This window comes from Euprymna scolopes, chromosome 28 (assembly GCF_053919585.1).
Source record: "Euprymna scolopes isolate OS-2025 chromosome 28, ASM5391958v1, whole genome shotgun sequence".
Taxonomy (NCBI): Eukaryota; Metazoa; Mollusca; class Cephalopoda; order Sepiida; family Sepiolidae; genus Euprymna; species Euprymna scolopes.
In genome coordinates, this window is record NC_136509.1 from 30,788,785 (window position 1) to 30,810,363 (window position 21,579).

At 34.4% G+C, this 21,579-nt stretch overlaps 1 protein-coding gene across 3 annotated transcripts in view; it reads left to right on the forward strand.

Annotated features, from left to right (window-relative positions):
- Positions 1–21,579, forward strand: part of LOC145249553 (katanin-interacting protein-like) — a 648,058-nt gene that overhangs the window by 65,046 nt on the left and 561,433 nt on the right. For all 3 annotated transcript variants that reach the window (XM_080111227.1, XM_080111229.1, XM_080111228.1), the window contains exon 9: positions 4,553–4,685. In XM_080111227.1, coding sequence (XP_079967353.1) covers positions 4,553–4,685 — 133 coding nt within the window. The remainder of the gene's footprint in view (positions 1–4,552; positions 4,686–21,579) is intronic.

Genomic DNA, 21,579 nt, shown 5'->3' on the forward strand with positions numbered 1-21,579 from the left:
TACATACGTATAAGTATATATGTATGAGTAGGTGACTGTGTTACTTAATTATTTTTTGAAGTATTTGTAGAATTTAAGTTGGCCAAGGTTTGTGTTAAGAGCTGTCTTATGAGTGTTTAGTCGGATGATCAATTGTATTTCTTTTTGTTTTCGTATTTTTGTTGATGGGAAATTTGAGTCTGTTAGTAGGCATGTAATATTGTCTATAGTGTGTCCAGGTAAATTGAAGTGGTTTGCTAATGGGGTGGGGGATTTTTGTCTGATTGTCGTCTTATGATTGTTTAGGCGGATTCAAAAATGTGTCAGAGTTTCGCCAATATATCCTCCATTGTTGCAAAGCAGTATATGTAATATATCACATTAGAACTGTCACATGTTAGACGCGGCGGTTTTATGTGAGTGTTACATTCAGGTGTATTGAATAGTGGTGTGGTATTTAAATGTATGCATATAAGGCATAGCGGTTTAAGTAAACCTATGCAGGGCTCTACATTGCGAGTGAAACAGTCGCATTTGCGAGTGATTTTTTAAAATGGCGACTAGAAATAATAAAATGCTTATCTTTGGTGATTGTGTTTCTTTCGCGACAATCTTCCAACTTTTTTTGTTTTAATAAAACAAGCAAAGTCAAATTATTTAAACAAAAGGTTTAATAGAACAATATACTCTTTTTTTAACGAATGTTTAAAAAAAAAACATCTGAAGAAATTCGAATATACCTTCAAGTCTCAACATATAATTCAGTGCATGTTTAGAATTACGCTTATTTAAAAAATAACCAGAAAAATCTTTATGATGTACGTACTCATCACAGAACGAAGATGTCATATTCTAAAAATCATGTGGATTTGACTAGTAACTTTTCTATTTGGCTAGTAAACGAAAATGTTTTGTTGTCAAAGGTCAGTTAAAGATAAATTTGTCTGTAGAGCCTTGCTATGAATAAACGTAAGCAGTGATTTCGGATTACGGAGGAGGAGGAGGAGAGATTTGCATCAGAGTGAAAGACTATGTTACTCTTTCAGTGAGATTATGTATTCCAGAGAGTACATCCACCAGGCGAAAAAAATAAGATTTGTTAAAATGTATGTGTTGTGGACTAAAAACACGCTTTAGTAGGAACTGTGCGTAAAAGTTTTGCATAGGAAGTGTTTTTTTATCCTATTATTTTGAAAATGGTAAAGGAAAAATTGTTACTGTTACAATATTTTTTACTATAATAGGGTATGATCTCGCACGGGAGATTCTATTTATAAACGATGCTGCTAGGAACTGACGAATCGAATTAATTCACGTTCTGCTACCAACCAATCAGAAACCAGAATTGCTCCATAAATATTAAACCTTTTCTGTAGCAATTTTGCATATGTTTTCTTCTTCGTCTCAATACGGAAAGAATCTTTTGCTCTGTGGATTCCAACTTGAGAACTGTCTACTGCAAACCAGTCAACTCCCAGGACTTGTGTAGAACAACGAACCATCGGAAACTGTTCTGAAATTAAACATGGCTTACTCTTTTAGAGTTACTACTTAATTAATATAGAGAAGAAGAGATAAATAATCTTACTCTTTTTTAAAATAGTTTTTACAAAGATAAGTGATATTATTTTTTGCATAAAATAATAAATAAAATCCTATTGTTTCACTGTTTTGGTGTCGTAGAGTTTAAAAAATAAATTACTTAAGCAACATTTTACATAAAATATGTGTGGTTTATGTTTCTTAAGATTTTTTTTCTTCAATTTTCTTCTTATTTTAATAATACAAAAAATACATTTTATTCTACGTTTATTTAAATAAAGAATTTTTTATTTTTTGAAAAAATATATATTTTATAATACTAAAAACAAATTCAAAACAGTGAAAACATTTTTTTCTAGTTTAAAAAACCCCCAAACAAATGAAATCAATAAATAAATCATAAAGTATATATATTTTATAATACTAATATATATTTTATAATACTAATATATATTTTATAATACTAATATATATTTTATAATACTAATATATATTTTATAATACTAATATATATTTTATAATACTAATATATATTTTATAATACTAATATATATTTTATAATACTAAAACAAATTCAAAACAATGAATCAACATTTTATGCATTTTATGCAAAAAATAATTAAATATTACTTATTTTTGTAAAAAAAATATTAAAAAAAAAATAAGATTAACTATTTTTAATTAAAACAGAAAACAGCGGAACAGTGTGCAAATGAGACAACTGAATGGTTCAAAACTGCTATTGAAGCACATGTTCCCGCACGGAAATACTATAGCAAGCCCCACTCCCCCCAATGGTTTACTTCTGCTTGTGCAGCTGCCATTTGTCAAAGGCAGCATGCGTTCCGCAGATTCAACCGACATAAGTCCAGCTCAAATAAACAGAAGTTTATAGAAGCTAGAAATAATTGTAAGAGAGTGATAGACACAGCTAAGTCAGATTACTCTGAAACCACCAGAAAGCGCATCGAAGCACAGAAATTAGGAACCCGGGATTTTTGGAAAATCTACAACAGCGTAGTTAATAATGGACAGTCAATTATTCCCCCACTAACAAACAATCATGAGGTTGCTTGCACGGCAACTGACAAGGCTAATCTGCTTGCCAGTCGGTTTGCCTCAAACTCCACACTGAACTCGGTGCACCACTCACTCCCTGATTTTCCTCTGCGAACAGACGCCACACTTGACGACTTGAAAATCACCCCTTCTCAGGTACATGCTATTATAAAAAACCTAGACACCTCTAAAGCATGTGGACCAGATCTCATCCCGGCTGTGCTATTAAAAAAATGCTCTGCCGAGGTTGCTCCAGTTCTGTCCAAACTTTACAATAAATGCCTTAACGAATCTTGTTTTCCCGACTGCTGGAAAACCGCCTCTGTGGTACCAGTCTTCAAGAATTCTGGTGAAAGAACTGACCCACTAAATTATCGCCCCATTAGCCTCCTCCCGCTTTTCGCCAAAATATTTGAGTCCTTAGTTAATAAAGCCCTAGTCCAGCACCTAACAGCTGCTAAACTCTTGACTGACAAACAATATGGATTCAGGCAAGCCCGTTCAACAGCAGATATCTTAACTGTAGTTTCTGAACGTATATACCGTTCATTGGATAAAACAGGGGAGGGTAGAGCGGTGGTCCTTGATATATCTAAGGCTTTTGACAGGGTATGGCACGATGGTCTTCTAAGGAAAATTAGATCATATGGAATCACTGGAAGAATTCATAACGTAATTAAATCCTTCTTAAGTAATAGAAAAATCAAAGTTGTCCTCGACGGACGTACATCCAAACAATATGACATAAATGCGGGAGTGCCTCAGGGGTCTATCCTTGGACCTCTATTGTTCCTGATATTCATAAACGACCTCCCTGATAATATTGTTTCGGAGATGGGTATATTTGCCGATGACACCACTCTCTATAACAGATATGAGGGGAAAACAAATGAACACATATCCAAGAAAATGGCAGAAACACTAGAGGATGACCTCCAATCCGTAGTGGAATGGGGACAAAAATGGTTGGTCTCATTCAATGCTGCTAAGACTAACCTTGTTTCCTTCAATAACTACAAGAAACCTTCTCTACCACCAATAGCAATGGCCAAGAACACATTGCCTGAAAGTACTTCTTTTAAACTCCTCGGCCTAACGTTTACAGGGAATATGAACTGGAATAGATACATTGAGAGCATTGCCAAGGCTGCTGCAAGGAAGGTTGGCTCCCTCTACCGTGCTAGAAAACTACTTACGCCTGCCAGTATCCTATACCTCTATAAGGCAACCATTCGCCCATGTATGGAGTAGTGTTGTCACATCTGGGCTGGTGCATCTGCTGCTTGTCTCTCGCTCCTGGACAGGGTTCAAAAAAGAGTCGCAAACCTGATAGGTCCTGAACTGTCATCTGGGCTTCAACCTCTGTCCCATCGACGAGATGTTGCATCCCTCTGCCTGTTCTACAAATACTTTAATGGTGAATGCTCTGACGAACTGCAAACACTTGTACCTCCCCGACGTAACTACCCCCGACAAACCCGACAAGCTACTAAGTCTCATCCCTTTACAGTAGAGATCCCTAGGTGCAAGAAAGCCTTTTACTCCAATAGTTTCTTCCCCAGAACTGCGGGTCTTTGGAACTCCCTTCCGGGATTCTGCTTTCCCAACTGCAATGATATGCAGAAGTTCAAGTGTAATGTTAACAAACATCTTTCTACTCTTCTCCCTTCATAATGACCCCGCTAATTAATTCCCTAATAGTAGCCCCCTGCTTCAAAGTGGCACTGTGCCTTGTTTGGGGTGAAAATTGAATAAAAAAAAAAAAAAAAAAAAAAAAAAAGAATATTTTTATATCAAAGTTTTTACATGACATTGCTTCTGGAAGTCTTCAAATCACCTACTCTGAATGACGGTATTGTAAAACAGAATTTTGAAGAATATTTCCAGCTCAAAAGTTGTTCAAGAAATTCAAACATTGTTATTTGAGATTTTTTTTTTTTTAGTTCTAATTTTTTTTGCTTTTCTCCTTCAGAGTGAAGAATCAGATATTCCTGAGGAATTTAATGAACTTGGTGAAGATTATTCCAACTCTGGAAGTCGGGATTTGGATTCCAACCTTTTTAAGCCAGAGGATCACGTGGTGTTAGAATTTGGATTACCTGCAAGTAAGAATATCATTTTCTACTTTTTTTTGGAAAAAGTAAGTTACTTATTTTATTTTTGGTGCTTGTCCAGAATTCCACGATGTTAAAAACAAAAGACAAAGGAAAATCTGTATTATGTTGTGCTTGCTATGCAATCGTGTCGTTTTACGTCTTGCTCTATCATGTGCGTGCGTGTCCTAATGTCATCTATGTGATTGTCTTGTGTATATAGTTTCCTTAGGCTCGCCCGTGCGCATCTGTTCCCATTTCATTATATACAAGTCTTATATATACGGTTTATATACATTTTTATAGCCTGGTGTGTATACATGTGGTCGAGCCCCCTTAAGGACCCTTAAATGATATATCTACATGACGTGCTATTCTAAGCAGAAGCTGATTTTATGGCGAGGATCTCTTTATTCATCTATGTGTGAACTAGGGACCCCTTGCATTGCTGACTTAAGCTTTTTTGTGTTTTCGCTGCCGCATCTTTTGTCTGACCCTCCTAGTCTCGAAACTAACTCCATCTCCGATCAAGTCTGACTGATTGACTGTCTACTCCAAGATATCCCATATGCATTTCTATTTATAGTGTGTATGCGGGTGGGGTGGGGGACCCTGTTAACCAGCCTGCATCCAAAACACACTGACCCACTTTCTAGCAGTACAGGTGCACGTATTGTCAATGGAAGTCATTGAATCTGATATGTGTCAGCGGCACCCCTTTGACTGCTCTACACTTACCTGGGTACTTGTACAGTTTAGTCAAGACATTAAAAAATGAAAAATATCGAAAAGAGGTTATATTTCAAGTATCCGTTATGAAATTAAGTTCTCTGAAAAAAAATTTCACTTAATTTCATCAAGTAGTTTTTTTTTTTTTTACAGCGAAAAAACAATTTGTTATGATACCGAGCAAAAGGTTCGATTTTTAGGAAGAAAAGCTAGAATTAAAGATGAGAAGGGAGTGTCCGCACTTTAAATTGAGTTATCTCCCCATGGCATGGTGGTCAGCTTCAGCAAATTTTACAATGGCTGACTTCAACACGCTCTCATAAGAACGTGTTTTTCTGCTGTAAAAAAAAAAACTACTCGATCAAATTAAATGAAATTTTTTTTCAGAGATCTTCAGTCCAAAACGGATACATACAATATAACCTTTTTTTTTTTTTTTCGATATTTTTATTTTTTAATGTCTTGACTAAACTGTACAAGTGTCCTAACCTGACACAAGTAAGTTGGGTTCAAATCAGTACCGCATTACTAGCACACAGCATATGTATGATGTACATACCTATAATCAAAATAAAATATCATACACCAAACATCATGTAGTTGATGTACGGTACAATGATGTTGACACATTAGTTCTTGCCAGATCACCAAAGTTAAGCAAAGTTAAGCACCCTCACCCCGAAAAAAGAACTCCTCGCTACAAAAGCATTTACAAAGTTGTGGATGGCCTATGTCCCTCCAGAGGCTCAAGGCTATGGATGGATGGATCATGTAATTGATCAAGTAGTTTTGTTTTGAAATAAGAAAATCAAAAACTACAAGAGACAATCTCATGATGCCATTTTGAAAACAGTTTGAAGGAACAAGAAAGATAAATTGAAATAATTCAAACTTGTAAGATTCTTAACATGGGGAGGGGTGAGCTAGTGGAAAACTCAAATCTGCTTAAAACCGATGTTCTATATAAAAATAAAACCATTTGATCAATTTATGTGATTTTTTTTTTTTTTTTGTGTGTATAATATTTTTTTCCATCACAGGTACATATGTTACATGATAAGGGCTGTCCCCTTTTCATGTAAGTATAAAAATAGAGAGATTACTTAAAATGAAAATAAAATGAGAGAAAGCAGAAATCGAACTTTGGATATAAGTTTTAAAGAACAATAGGTTTAAATGGAATGTCCAGTAAATTGTTAATTCTGATGAAATAAATAATAAATAAACTATTCAACTGTTAGAAAGAATGTGGATAATAAAATATGGGTTAAATAAATTAGATATATAGGTTAAAATTCCTTTTGTAAAAAAAGGAAAAGTTGTGGACACGCATGTCCAGAACACATGAAAGAAGGCACATGTTTTAACATGTGTATGACGTCATGGAAAATAGAAAGTTCTAGAAATAGACAGAAAAACTTTAGAGTTGAGGAGACAGAAGCGGAGAAACTCAGAGAGAGTCTGGAGTTTGAAATTCGAACGTCTAGAAGCGAGACGATCACTTTTAAACTTAATATGTGAAGCTTTGAAATCTTGATGAGAAAACCACGGCCGGTCGTGAAGAAATAAAACCATCATGTGTTTTTGTAAAACGTCGTCTTGTGTTGTGATTCTACAAAAAGGTAAATTGAATTGTTATTATATGTCTATGTTATAAAATGTCGTGACATACACATCTCATATCCACAATGTGAACTCTACATCTCATATCTACACTAAGACTGTCTACACAATGTCTGAACACCTCCTCCCTCTAAGAGTTTCCATAGCAACACATCTATTAACCTAAGAATGAGCATTTTAATATATATGAATTCCTTCATAAGACGAACACAGAACGAACAATCTCCCTTACAACATCTCCCTCTCTGAGTCTTACAACATCCCTCTTAATAAAACTCTCTCTACACGACATCACTTGTAATATATCTCTCTCTAAGTCAACGACAAACTCTCTCTAAAACTCTCTTAATAAAACTCTCTCTACACGACATCACTTGTAATATATCTCTCTCTAAGTCAACGACAAACTCTCTCTAAAACTCTCTTAATAAAACTCTCTCTACACGACATCACTTGTAATATATCTCTCTCTAAGTCAACGACAAACTCTCTCTAAAACTCTCTTAATAAAACTCTCTCTACACGACATCACTTGTAATATATCTCTCTCTAAGTCAACGACAAACTCTCTCTAAAACTCTCTTAATAAAACTCTCTTAATAAAACTCTCTTAATAAAACTCTCTCTACACGACATCACTTGTAATATATCTCTCTCTAAGTCAACGACAAACTCTCTCTAAAACTCTCTTAATAAAACTCTCTTAATAAAACTCTCTTAATAAAACTCTCTCTACACGACATCACTTGTAATATATCTCTCTCTAAGTCAACGACAAACTCTCTCTAAAACTCTCTTAATAAAACTCTCTTAATAAAACTCTCTCTACACGACATCACTTGTAATATATCTCTCTCTAAGTCAACGACAAACTCTCTCTAAAACTCTCTTAATAAAACTCTCTTAATAAAACTCTCTTAATAAAACTCTCTCTACACGACATCACTTGTAATATATCTCTCTCTAAGTCAACGACAAACTCTCTCTAAAACTCTCTTAATAAAACTCTCTTAATAAAACTCTCTCTACGCGACATCACTTGTAATATATCTCTCTCTAAGTCAACGACAAACTCTCTCTAAAACTCTCTTAATAAAACTCTCTTAATAAAACTCTCTTAATAAAACTCTCTCTACACGACATCACTTGTAATATATCTCTCTCTAAGTCAACGACAAACTCTCTCTAAAACTCTCTTAATAAAACTCTCTTAATAAAACTCTCTTAATAAAACTCTCTCTACACGACATCACTTGTAATATATCTCTCTCTAAGTCAACGACAAACTCTCTCTAAAACTCTCTTAATAAAACTCTCTTAATAAAACTCTCTTAATAAAACTCTCTCTACACGACATCACTTGTAATATATCTCTCTCTAAGTCAACGACAAACTCTCTCTAAAACTCTCTTAATAAAACTCTCTTAATAAAACTGTTATATTCCTAAATACTTAGGAAATAAAGACAAACGTGAGTTACACCGAGTGGTATGTGTAATGGGGTTTATTTATAATACAGAAACGTAAGGCTGCTCGCCTAAGGTAAATAGAAGTACATAGTAACAAGTATGGGGAAGAAAGTCTGATAATCAACACGTAAGACTATCCGTCTTACTGCGACTGCTTGTCTGCCGCTGTCTGCCGCTGTCTGCCAAACAGTCCAATATATATATACAGTTTGTAACCGGTGTATAGCCAGTTATGTTCCTTCACAACACCTCCCCCTGAAGCTGAAATCTTCCTGATTTTAGCTTAAATACCTCTTCCTTTTAGGGTCAGGGCTTAATCTCCTGGTAACTTTTCTCTTTCTTGCGCTTTTCCTTCTGGTCAGCGTTACCCGGGGTAAAGGTTTCTGTCCAGCCCGTATGGTCGGTTCAGGCGAAATATTCATTGTTTGCGGTACACACGCTGGTTTTGGTATATCAAAAATATCGCACAATGTTTCCATTGGTGTCTCTTCCACATTTGGAGACAGTCTGGGACGTATTTGATTTCTGTGTCTTTTGCAGACAAAACTTAATCCTTGGATGGTATAGACCATGCTCCCAATCCTTTTTTTGATAATACCTTCAACCCACTGATTTCGTCCATTTTGAAAATTTTTGAAATATACATTTTCACCTGGGGAGAAGCACTTGGTATTAAGGTTTTCTTTTTTGAAAACTTTCTTTTTCTCTGGTAGCAGCCTATCGAAGACAGATCTTATCTTTCTTGCAAACATTAGCTCAGCCGGGGAAGAATTGACATTATTATTAGGATTTGGTGTCACCCTGTAAATTGCTAAAAATGTTTGAATACATTGTTCGTCTGTGTCCGTAGTAAGATTTTTCTTAAGTGCCCTTTTAAACGTATCTACAAATTTTTCGGCCAACCCATTCGATCGTGGATGGTACACAGGTGTTGTCATATGTAGAATATTTAGTGAGTCACAGAATTCTTTGAATTCATGAGCAGTAAATGCTGTTCCATTATCGCTCACTAAGGTTTTTGGCACTCCAAAACGGCTAAAAATTTCATTAAGCGCACTCACAGTGTTTTTTGCTGTTGGATGTCTAAACTTAAATATTTCTGGCCATTTTGAAAAAGAATCTACAATAATCAAGTAAAAATAACCATTTATAGGTCCCGCATAATCAATATGCAGACGTGACCAGGGTAGGTCCGTCTTTGGCCATGGCGTCGTTTTTACTGGAGGATCTCGAGCTGCTAATTGACATCCTCTGCATGTCTTGACACATTTTTCAACTTCCTTGTCCATACCAGGCCAGTACACATATCCTCTCATAAGGGATTTCATTCTCGAAATGCCCGGATGACCTGTATGAAATTCCTTCAGAATTTTCCTCTGTAACGTTAGTGGAATTACGATCCTCTCACCATACATGAGCACATCTTCACAGATGGAAAAAGGCGTTGTTTGATCTACCTTTTTATTTTTTTTTATCCATCCCAATTGATGTTTCATTTTCTTAATGAAAATGTCATTTACTGCCTCTTTTTTTATTTTTTCGAAAGTTACCGGAAGTTCACGTATCATATTACACATTGAACTTGTACATTCACTTTCGTCTTTAAGCGCAGCAATTACCGTTTCTTCGAAACTTTCGCTTCTTTTAGGGATCAACCGTGATAATGCATCTGCGTGTCCTAACTTTTTTGAGGATACATGTTCCATCTTAAACTGATAGTTTAAGAGGGTTACAGCCCATCGCTGTAATCGATTCGCAGTATGTGTGGGAATGCCTTTCTTTGATCCAAATATGGTAAGTAGGGGTTTATGGTCGGTTTGCAAAATAAAAGATCATCCATGGAGAAATCGATTGTACTTTGTAATTCCAAATATTATCGACAGCGCCTCTTTTTCAATTTGGCTGTAATTTTTCTCCGCTGCAACCAACGTTCTTGAAGCATGGGCGATAGCTTTTGTCCTACCATCCTCATACTTGTGAAGTAATACAGCGCCAACACCGTAATCACTGGCGTCCGTTGCTAGTATTAGTTCCTTTTCTGGATTGAAATGTGCCAATGCTAAGTCTGACAGTAGACATCTTTTGATATTTTGGAAAGCAGATTCACATTCCTTATTCCAGTTCCATTTAACACCCTTTTTCAGTAACTCGTTAAGAGGAGCTCTTAAATTATGTATGTTAGGGATGTAAATTGCATAGTATTGAACTAATCCCAAAAACGATTTTAATTTTGTCACTGAATCTGGAGCAGGCATCTTTTCAATTGCTTCAGTCCTTTGTGGATCCGGTCTTCGACCCTCTTTGTCGATTATTTGACCTAGATATTTAATTTTTTTCATAAAAAAATCGCATTTTTCTGGGCTCAATTTAAAACCAAATTCCTGTATTCTTTTGAATACTTCTTTTACATGCTTCTTATGATCTTGCAAATTTTCACTTTTAATTAGGATATCGTCAAGGTAGGCCATTGAAAATTCCAACCCTGCCAGCATCGTGTCCATAATTTGCTGGAAAATAGCAGGAGCAACCTTTAATCCAAAAGGAAGCCTCTTTAGCTTAAAAATGCCCTTATGAGTATTTATGCCTAAGTATTTGGAGCATTCATCGCTGATCTTAATTTGCAAGTAAGCATCTGAGAGGTCTATCTTAGAAAAAATTTTTCCTCCGTTAAGCTTAGAGAACAGATCTTCTGCGGACGGAAGGGGATAATTATGGTCCAATAGACAGTCATTTAAACCCGTTGAAAAATCTCCACAGACCCTTATTCTGTTATTTTTTTTCTTTACATACACGGTTGGACTTGCCCAATCTGTGTGGTTAACTTTTTCAATGACTTCCAGTTGTTGAAGTCTATCCAACTCTTTTTCGATTGCGTCCATCGCTGAAAAAGGCACATTCCTTTTAGGTTTGAATACTGGAGTGGCATTTTTCTTTTAATTCAAATTTTGCCTCTGTCTTAATACAGAGTCCTAGTCCTTCGGCAAAAACATTGGGAAATTCAGTTTTCAAATCCTTCAGGAAGTCTTCCCTTTGGTTTGCTTTTTCTGCAGTTAAAACGTTACAAAACGAATTTATGGGTTTCTCCCATAAATTAAACAGGACAATCCAATCTACCCCAAACAGGCATGTATTCTTTCCTGGTACGACGTACACTTTGGATTTATGAGTCTGGTTAGCGAATGTCACTTTGCATTTTAATTCTCCCTTGAACTCTAATCTTTTGCCGCACACACTTCTCGCCGTCTTTCTGGTTTTCGTTAATTCAGGTCGACCTATCCTTTTCCATATATCTTCATTTATAATACTAATATCTGCACCGCTATCCAGAAGCAATGTAACCAGATGTCCATTTATCCGAACATCAACATATTTCCGTCTTTCGCAGCTTTTTTCTTTATTCATGCGAAGCGTATTTACATTATCGGTCCCTTGTCTTTTCTTCTGGGCACAGTATGTTCCCTTGTGACCTCTGAGACCACATTCATAACATATTTTGTTCCTAAACCAGCAGGTCTTATTGTTGTGTCTTAAACTACCACAACATTTACACTTTAGCTTTGGGTCTTTGTATCCTTTAAGGATCCTGTGTTCTTGGAACCTGGACTTTCTTGTGGTCCCTTGCCTTTTTACTTGCTGCACCTTAAAAATATTTTTCTCTTCAATGCGAGTGTTGTCTTTCTTTATGTTAATCAGACGTTGACACTCTTCAGTGACTTTTTGCAATGTTATGTTAGGATCCGCCTCCATAATTGTTAGGATCCGTGAACGTATATCTTTGTCCCTTGGTGCTGTGAGACCTTGTACAAAGATTAAACATTTAAATTGGTCTGCGGAAATTTCATTCAATTTAAATGATTCGCATAAACAGTTCACAGTGCAAGCATATTCTAGATAGTCTTCAGCTTCTGCCTTCTGAATGTTCAAACATTTGTATCTAGAGTGAAATAGGCTATCCCTTTTATCAAATATTTTCGACAAGGTACTAATTGTTTCCTCGAACGAAACCTCCTCCGGTTTTTTTGGTAGAATTAGATTTGCATACTTGGTGTTTTCATCAGTACCCAGTTTTTGTAGTAGCAGGGTAACTTTTTCCTCATCGGTCCAGTCTAAACATCTTTTCGTAAAAATTGTTTCGTATCTTCTGTAGTATGCAGGGAAAGTAACACCAGTATCCGGGGAGTAACGAAATTCCGTTAGTGAATTTGAAATACCCTCGGCAGAAAAATTAGTCTTCTTCCCGGTCGACGTTAGAATTAGCTTTTCTAAATTCTTTTGCTGTGTCGACATTTGTCGTTGTAGTATGTTTGTTTGTTCTTGTTGTGCCTCTAAAGTTTTTTGTGTTCTTTCTTGTTGTTGTTGCAGCTGTTGCTGTAGCTGTTGTTGTTGAATTTGTTGTTGTTGTTGTTGTTGTTGCGCTAAAAATTGTTGAGTCATTTTTGTCTGTTCCTGGATGCTAAGGGCTAGAGCCTTAGTTAACTCTGCTAATTGTTCCATGTTAGCTTCTAGTACAAAAATGTCTTTTCGAATTCTACACAATAATTCCAACGAAAAATCGTAAATTTACGTATATCGTAAATTAGTAGCAATATGCAGACACAACACGTTTCAACAAAGTTCATCCATAGTAATTCAACAGGCTTTGTAAAATAATTCTTTTTTTTTTTTTTTTTTTTTTTTTTTCAACAACGTAAGTTCATACACAAAATATTTCTTACTTCCCACGACAAATAGTTCCAATTATTTATATAAAGGCAATAACAAACAATTAATTTTCCCCCCCCAAAAAAATATATGGCTGCCGTTCCCACGTGGCATAAAATGGTACAATAGTCGTTGTATTTATATTTTTTCTTTCGAAACTCGTAATCCTTTAGTGTAGTTTCGAATTCAACTTGCGACCATTTTTTTTTTTTTTTTTTTTTTACTTGTCAAAATAAATATAAATTCCACTTTACCTTGAACATGTTTCTATAATTTCTTGTGAGTTCTTTACGAAGAAAAATCCGTACTTTTCGCTACTTTAGGTAGGAAAAATTTTTAAATTCATTGACGCACGTGGTCAAAAATCCTTGTGTAGTTTGTTTTTTTCGTAACACAAAAAATCCTTGCATTGTACACAGTCCTTGGTACGGTAATTTATCTCTGTTAAGAGAAAGAACATCCTTTCGTCGCCATTGTTATATTCCTAAATACTTAGGAAATAAAGACAAACGTGAGTTACACCGAGTGGTATGTGTAATGGGGTTTATTTATAATACAGAAACGTAAGGCTGCTCGCCTAAGGTAAATAGAAGTACATAGTAACAAGTATGGGGAAGAAAGTCTGATAATCAACACGTAAGACTATCCGTCTTACTGCGACTGCTTGTCTGCCGCTGTCTGCCGCTGTCTGCCAAACAGTCCAATATATATATATACAGTTTGTAACCGGTGTATAGCCAGTTATGTTCCTTCACAACAAAAACTCTCTTAATAAAACTCTCTCTACACGACATCACTTGTAATATATCTCTCTCTAAGTCAACGACAAACTCTCTCTAAAACTCTCTTAATAAAACTCTCTTAATAAAACTCTCTCTACACGACATCACTTGTAATATATCTCTCTCTAAGTCAACGACAAACTCTCTCTAAAACTCTCTTAATAAAACTCTCTTAATAAAACTCTCTTAATAAAACTCTCTTAATAAAACTCTCTCTACACGACATCACTTGTAATATATCTCTCTCTAAGTCAACGACAAACTCTCTCTAAAACTCTCTTAATAAAACTCTCTTAATAAAACTCTCTTAATAAAACTCTCTCTACACGACATCACTTGTAATATATCTCTCTCTAAGTCAACGACAAACTCTCTCTAAAACTCTCTTAATAAAACTCTCTTAATAAAACTCTCTTAATAAAACTCTCTCTACACGACATCACTTGTAATATATCTTTCTCTAAGTCAACGACAAACTCTCTCTAAAACTCTCTTAATAAAACTCTCTTAATAAAACTCTCTCTACACGACATCACTTGTAATATATCTCTCTCTAAGTCAACGACAAACTCTCTCTAAAACTCTCTTAATAAAACCTCTATATAACACATAGACCATACAAATTTTTCTCTATTTTTCTTTTTAACATAAGAGGAATTCTGGACAAGGACCTTTTTTCTTTCTTATTAGCTTTATGAACAACTAGTTTTATGTACTGGTGTTGCCCGGGAGGTTTATATTGTCAGTTTTGTTTCATTTTTTTAAAATAACTTTTTAAAAAAATTTTTTTAAAATAACTTTTAAAAAAATTTTTTTTTAAAATAACTTTATAAAAATTTTTTTTTAAAAATAACTTTAAAAAAAAATTTTTTTTTTAAATAACTTTAAAAAAAATTTTTTTTAAAAGTTATTTTTTTTTTTTAAACTAAATTATTATTTTGTTTCTAATATGATTTTCAAAATGAACTTACCATATTGTTTATTCACCAAATTATAACTGGAACCAAATTGTTATAAAATTATAACTAATTTTGTTAAGATAACATTGTTTTAATCTTTACTTTTAAAATTATTGCTTATAAGTAAATAACTTTCAAACTTTAAATATTTTTAATATGTGAGGATTTGCTCAGAGTTGAAAAGCCAGAAATTACTTTTTATTCAGCAGTTTAAATGCTTCCAAATTTCTTTCAAATTTTGAGGATTGCAAATTAATTTACTCCTTTCCTTACTATTAACAGATTAAAATATCTCAATTAACTACAGTATAGTCATCTTCAAGTCTGATGTCTACAAATATCTGTCAAGCGATCTTAAATGCTTAAATAAGCAGAGAGAGAGAAAGTGTAAAATGATAGAAGATCAAGCAAGAATCTAGTGAGTGCGGAAGAGAGTTATAGACAGGCATTTAGTAAGAAATTGGTCAAGTGTTGAAATCATTACAATGTACAACTAATTTGAATAACTGGTAATCCTACTTTTGTGGTATTCGTTCACCATCAGGCTTGCACCTTGCACCGAATGTGAAAGTTCATAGGGAATTACAAATCCATATGTAGTCCACAGTCAGCGTATAAATCCCAATAAAGGGGCGATAACATACAGCACCTAATATTTTCAAATAGTCACCCATTTTGTACTGGTCAGGCTAAATGTTTCTTAACTTCGAACCAGAACTGGTATATCAGTGTGATTATGCTGTATTCAGCTAATTGGAACAAATAAAATGGAATTATAAAAAAAAAAAAAATTCCCAAACATAATCCAGTCCCCAAAATTAAGGAATATTTCAACATGTATTTTGTGTGATATAAATCTGTTGGAAAAAAAGCCTAATGGAAACAAACGTTGATTAACTCAGCTTTAGTATGATCTATATATCTATAAAAGTGAAAATGTGTTTGTGAGGGCACTTCTCAACCTATATACTCAACAAATTTTTGATTTTTGATCTACAAACTTGAAATGTGTTATATATATTCAGACACGTGGAAACGTTTTTAATCGGTTTTCATTCGGAAAAAATGGTTGCTAAGAAGTCAAAATTGAAAAATTGATACTTGAGAGTCATCAGATCTTTATCTGTTTGCGAACTGTTTCATGGCTGCGCATGTGTAAATCGTTCACATTATGTTAAGAATAAGTAGGTTTGAAAACATTTTATAAGGACCATGTTAAGCTGGTTTAATGGTTATCATACTTGACTGTCTTTAGGTTTTGGTTTTGATCTCAGCTCGAGTATTTCTTTTTTTTTTTTAATAACAAGGGGTGAACTGTTTACAAAAAAATATATAATACTCGCATGCACGTGTCTTAGTTTCTTTACGTTATCTTCACTTCATTTTTTTTTAAAAGGAATTTGAACGTTTAGTTTAATACCGGGCAACGTTGGGTATGTCTTCCAGTAATACTTAATTTAATTTCAGCAAGATTATTTCTGATATGTTCTCAGAAATCTTGTTGCTGACGTTTGATCGCTACATGAAATACATACATACCGGAAGTTTTATATTAAAGTTTACCTTCATTTCTCAAGCACTAAGTTGAAAACATTAATTTTCCTCTCACTAATTTATCAGTTAATCTATATATATAAAAGCGAAAATGTGTATGTATGTATGTATGTATGTTCGCTTTTTGTGTATGCCTGCAAAAGGCTTTTTCCCGGCGGGTTCTCGAGGCTGTCGCTCATTCTTAAAACTTTTTATATCACGTCTAAATTATAATATCTACGACTTAACAACGGGGCTCGCCTCTCTATTTAATTTGCCCACCTTTTACCAGCTCGCCGCGTCTAAGAAAAGCGAATGATGGAGAATGGGGACACAGTAACTGGCTTGCAGCGCAAAACTAGATCAAACATCAGACCACTTCCTTGCACCTGTATATTTAGCTTTATAAACCTTAGCTTAACACGCTTATTAATTCCTCTCCCCTCGTGGCCGAGATGGTTAGGTGCCTGGCTTTTTTTCCGTTTCGTTTCCACCTTCGCGTCAAGGCTTTGGGGTTCATTCCTACCGTCCTACTAAAACTTTTTTTTTCTTTTGCACCTCCAAACACCCGGCCAACATTTTTTTTGTAACACACACACTTCCAAACACCCAGGCAACGCCGGGTACCTCCCGCTATATAAAAGCGAAAATGTGTGTTAGTGTGTGTGTGCATTTTTGTGTATGTCCGCCAAAGGCTTTTTTCGCCGGGCTTCTCGGTCGGCTCACTCCTTCTTAAAACTTTTTATATCACGTCTAAATCATAATATCTACGAGTTAAGTACGGGGGTCGTGTCTGTTTTTAATTTGCCAGACGTTTACGCGCTATTTTCGAGATTTTTTCGATCGCCGCGTTTTCGTTATGCTGTTCAGTATAAAAAAAAGCGAAAACTGGCTCGCACCTGTCAATTTCACTTTATAAACGTTAACTTAAGACGCTTATCATTTCCTCTCCCCTCGTGGCTGAGATGGTTAGGTCTCAGGCTTTTTTTCCATTTCGTTTCCACCTTCGCGTCAAGGCTTTGGGGTTCAAGCCTACCTGCCCACTACAACTTTTTTTTTCTTAACACACACCTACAAACACCCAGGCAACGCCAGGCATGCTAGTCTATTATATAAAAGCGAAAATGTGTTTTAGTGTGTGTGCTTTCTTTTTTATGTCCGGCAAAAGTTTTTGGGGGGCGGGGGTGGCGCTCAGAGCGGGGTTACTATTTTTTAGAACTTTTTATATACTCCCTAGATTATAATATCTCCAATTTACAAAAAGAGGTTGTCTCTATCTTTTATTTGAGCGACTTTTATTTTATAAAATTCCTGCTATTCTGTCTTCTCGCATGTTTGTGTTTTTCATATAAATAAAGCGAAAGTATTCAAAGAAATTGCATTTCCATGGTATTCATTCCAGGGACGTCCAGAAAGCAATAAGCTTTGATCAATGTGGAAAAACCCTCCATATCAGACAATTGCTATTCATTTGGACACTCCCCTTTTTATGGGGAGCTGGTTTCCCCCAACATCTTGGGGAAACAAACAAATACGCAGAAACTGGCTTGCAGCCAAAGTAAAGTGTGGCATGATGTTTGACCTCGTTAAATTTACGCACCTGTGTGAACTCATTCACTTAACTTTTTAATCGTTTAATTTCAACCATTCTTACTTCCTCTGCACTCTTAGCGTCGCGGTAAGATATCACGTTTTCTTTCACTTTCTTCTCCGCCTTCGCCTCAAGGCTTCGGATTCAAGCCTGCCTTTCTTTTTTCTCAAACACACACCAACAAACTCCCGGGCAACGCCAGGCGACTCTGCTAGTCTATAATATAAATCTCACCTGTTTGTTTAAATGTATGTATGTATGTATATTTGTATGTCTCGCAAAACTTTCAACAGAGGTGATGGATTTTCATTTTGAAGCTGGACCCTTCGGACGACAAATGTTGAAAAATTGGCTAAAAACATTAATTCTTTCACCTTCAACTAGGCACTTTTCTACAGGGAAGGGTAGCAAAAAATCGTTCCTTCATGACAATTTTGCCATACGCACATGCGCAAAAAAAAATGTTCTTTCTTGAATTAGTTTAAATATAAAAAATTAACTCTATTTCGCTCAGGCAGTCATAGACGAGTCGGTATAGTAGCAGTGTCGTTATCTTAAGATTGCACGTTCGAGCCGCGATGTCAGATATATATTGTTTTTTGATTTTTAAAGTTTTAATATTTCAACAGGGTTATTTATGCCATTTTAATGTTTTGTTTTTTTTCCATGACGTTCGCTGTTTTTTTTTATTTTTGTTTTTCCGATTTTTTTAAGAAGTTTTAACATTGTTCGCTTATTCTTTGTTTTGCATCACGTTCGTTTTTTTTTTTTTTTTTTTTGTATAATATTTAAACAGGGTTATTACGTTCGCTTATTCTTTATTTTCCGTTTTGTTTTGATTTATCACCACACCCGGGCAATGCCAGGTATCCCCACTAGTCTAATATATAAATGGCTATATGTGTATCTCCATATTTTCAAACTCTATATCCAAACTAAAAGTTACAGAGCGGCAATAGGGGCCTCAAATGATTAGTCTCTACTTATATATGAGTTTTAACCATTTCTGTTGTAACTAGTTAATATATTCACTTCAATGATTACCTATTATGTCTATTAGATTCACTTCAAACAATTATATTTTCTCTGATCTAATTTGTTGAATTCAAATATACCCTAATGGGCCATTCTTTTATAGGTCTTTAGCCAATTAAAATTGTTTCTAAGGGGTTAAAAATGGGTCAAAATTGAAAAAATTGTTATACATTTTGTATATTTATCATCGTTCATTTTTAATTTTTAATTGGTTCATATGCGTGTCACGTTGGTGTAGTGGTAACGTAACCAGCTTTGAATGTTGCAGTTTCGGTTGGGATTCCAACTGATGGCACCTAAATCCTTTTTTTTTTTTACTTTTGAAATCACAACTCTATAATAATAATACGAAATATGGATGAATTAAAATATCATATTTAAGCATATTTTAAACCCTCTTCCCCACTAGTTTTGTCATAATATATCTTTTTGGTGGTCTCTTCATCTTACTGGATTCCAGGATAAGAATTCATCTTGTTTGGGGGAGTATCCTTTTTAGTACTGTTACTAAAGGCAACCTCATTTGGAAAAGGTGCACCATTCTCCTGAATGAGATAGCCATTGTGAGGAGATCTTATTTGGGCAGCGGATACTATTTAATTTTGAATATTTGGTCACGGTTACTTGTAAGAGGAAGAATCCGCATCCTAGGTTGTCTTGACGAACACCTGTCCAGAGAGACCCTAGACAAGGATAGTGTTTAGTAGGCATTTAAAATTTTCTAGAATGATAATGACTCTTGAATTCAGCTAGAGACTTTCAATCTCTCTTGCAAGTTTTCTACACTCACAAAATTGGCATGGTTAGCATCATTTATTCAGGATGCTCATGCGACTTCATACGATGAGACAGATCGGAATATTTTCTGCAAGTCTTCTGGCACATCCTACATGCTAGGCTCTTATCTGCAGAGAATTGATCATCATTAGTCCAATGCCTCCTATTGCGGTTCTATGTTTTTAATGAGATCAGTATTTGAAACATACAATGCCACATGCTCACATCGATAAGATTATCTATCTATCTATCTATCTATCTATCTATCTATATATATATATATATGTGTGTGTGTGTGAAAAATGAATTACAATTAAGTTCACAAAGATATTCCAAAATAGTAAATTTAAAATATGTAATAGATATTAAAGACTTAATATTTATAAAGTAACCCTAACCAGATGTAAAAGCTCAATAAAACTAAATAGGATATAGAGCTTATGATGAGAACAAAGAATTAATAAAATATATTAAAACACTTTAGCAACTTTTGCTTAAATGTTTCTTAACATATCTGTTAACCTTTTGTTATGTATATATACTAAGATATTAAGAATACATATGGCTATGTCTCGTGTTAATGTATATAAAACAGTAGAGTTTCAATCTTATCTGAGACATTATGTAGCCACACTGAAGTGCTGTGATACAGTGAAATAGTCTCTCTTTGAATGGCTAGATATGCCCCCTTTCTTGGGTTGTGCACTGTGATAACTTTTTTTATGTTCTAACGAGCCAGTACTTATTAAGGCCCATAGGCCACTCAAGGATAAGGTATAACGAGTAAGGACAGTGAAACAATGTGATGGTTTGTAACAATGCTAGAAATTAGATTTAAGAAGGTGACTGAACAAGAATTTGTTAACATTGGACTTGAAAATGATTGTGCTATAGTGTGCTGGAAAGTAGCTCCATGGTTCCACAGACGAATACTTTTTAGAAAGAAACTTTGTTCATGGAAGTTTCGTTTAGTTTTAGATACATGATCCGGTGTTTTTCTTAGAAAGTTACCCATTTTTTATTTGGACATATTTTTTATTTATTTATTTATTATTTTTAAAAACAGTAATCTATGGACATGCGTGTTTCGGAGCCATACTCCTCTGCAGTATATATATATATATATATATATATATATATATATATATATATATATATATATATATATATATATATAACTTGATTTTTTTTCAGCTATAATCGAAACCAAAACCAAACCGTATGAAGAATTCTTGGTAAAATTATTCATAAAAAATAAATGACTTGATTGCCATCAGCTCTAATCGAAACAAAAACCAAAATTATGAAGAATATTTGGTAAAATTATTTATTACTAGAAATGGAAGTCCATAACAATTAAATGACAGTCACTCGGATGTAAATGTGACACACAAAATAAGTTAAAACACGTTATCCTATTCATATATAGATATTTATACATGTAACGAAAGAAAATTTATAGGTATGCAAAATTTATATCTAATTAATCAATGATTATTATCATATACAAATTAGTAGATTTAATAATTAGTTTTGTATAAAAATAAACATACATACATACATTATAGATTTGACCGCTATCAATATTTTCTAAGTAAATAAATATAGACTAATTATAAAGAATAAATGAATACAAAATCAAATAAAATATTTTATGTTAATATATACCAATATGAATACAATTTATTAATTATGTATATAATTGAA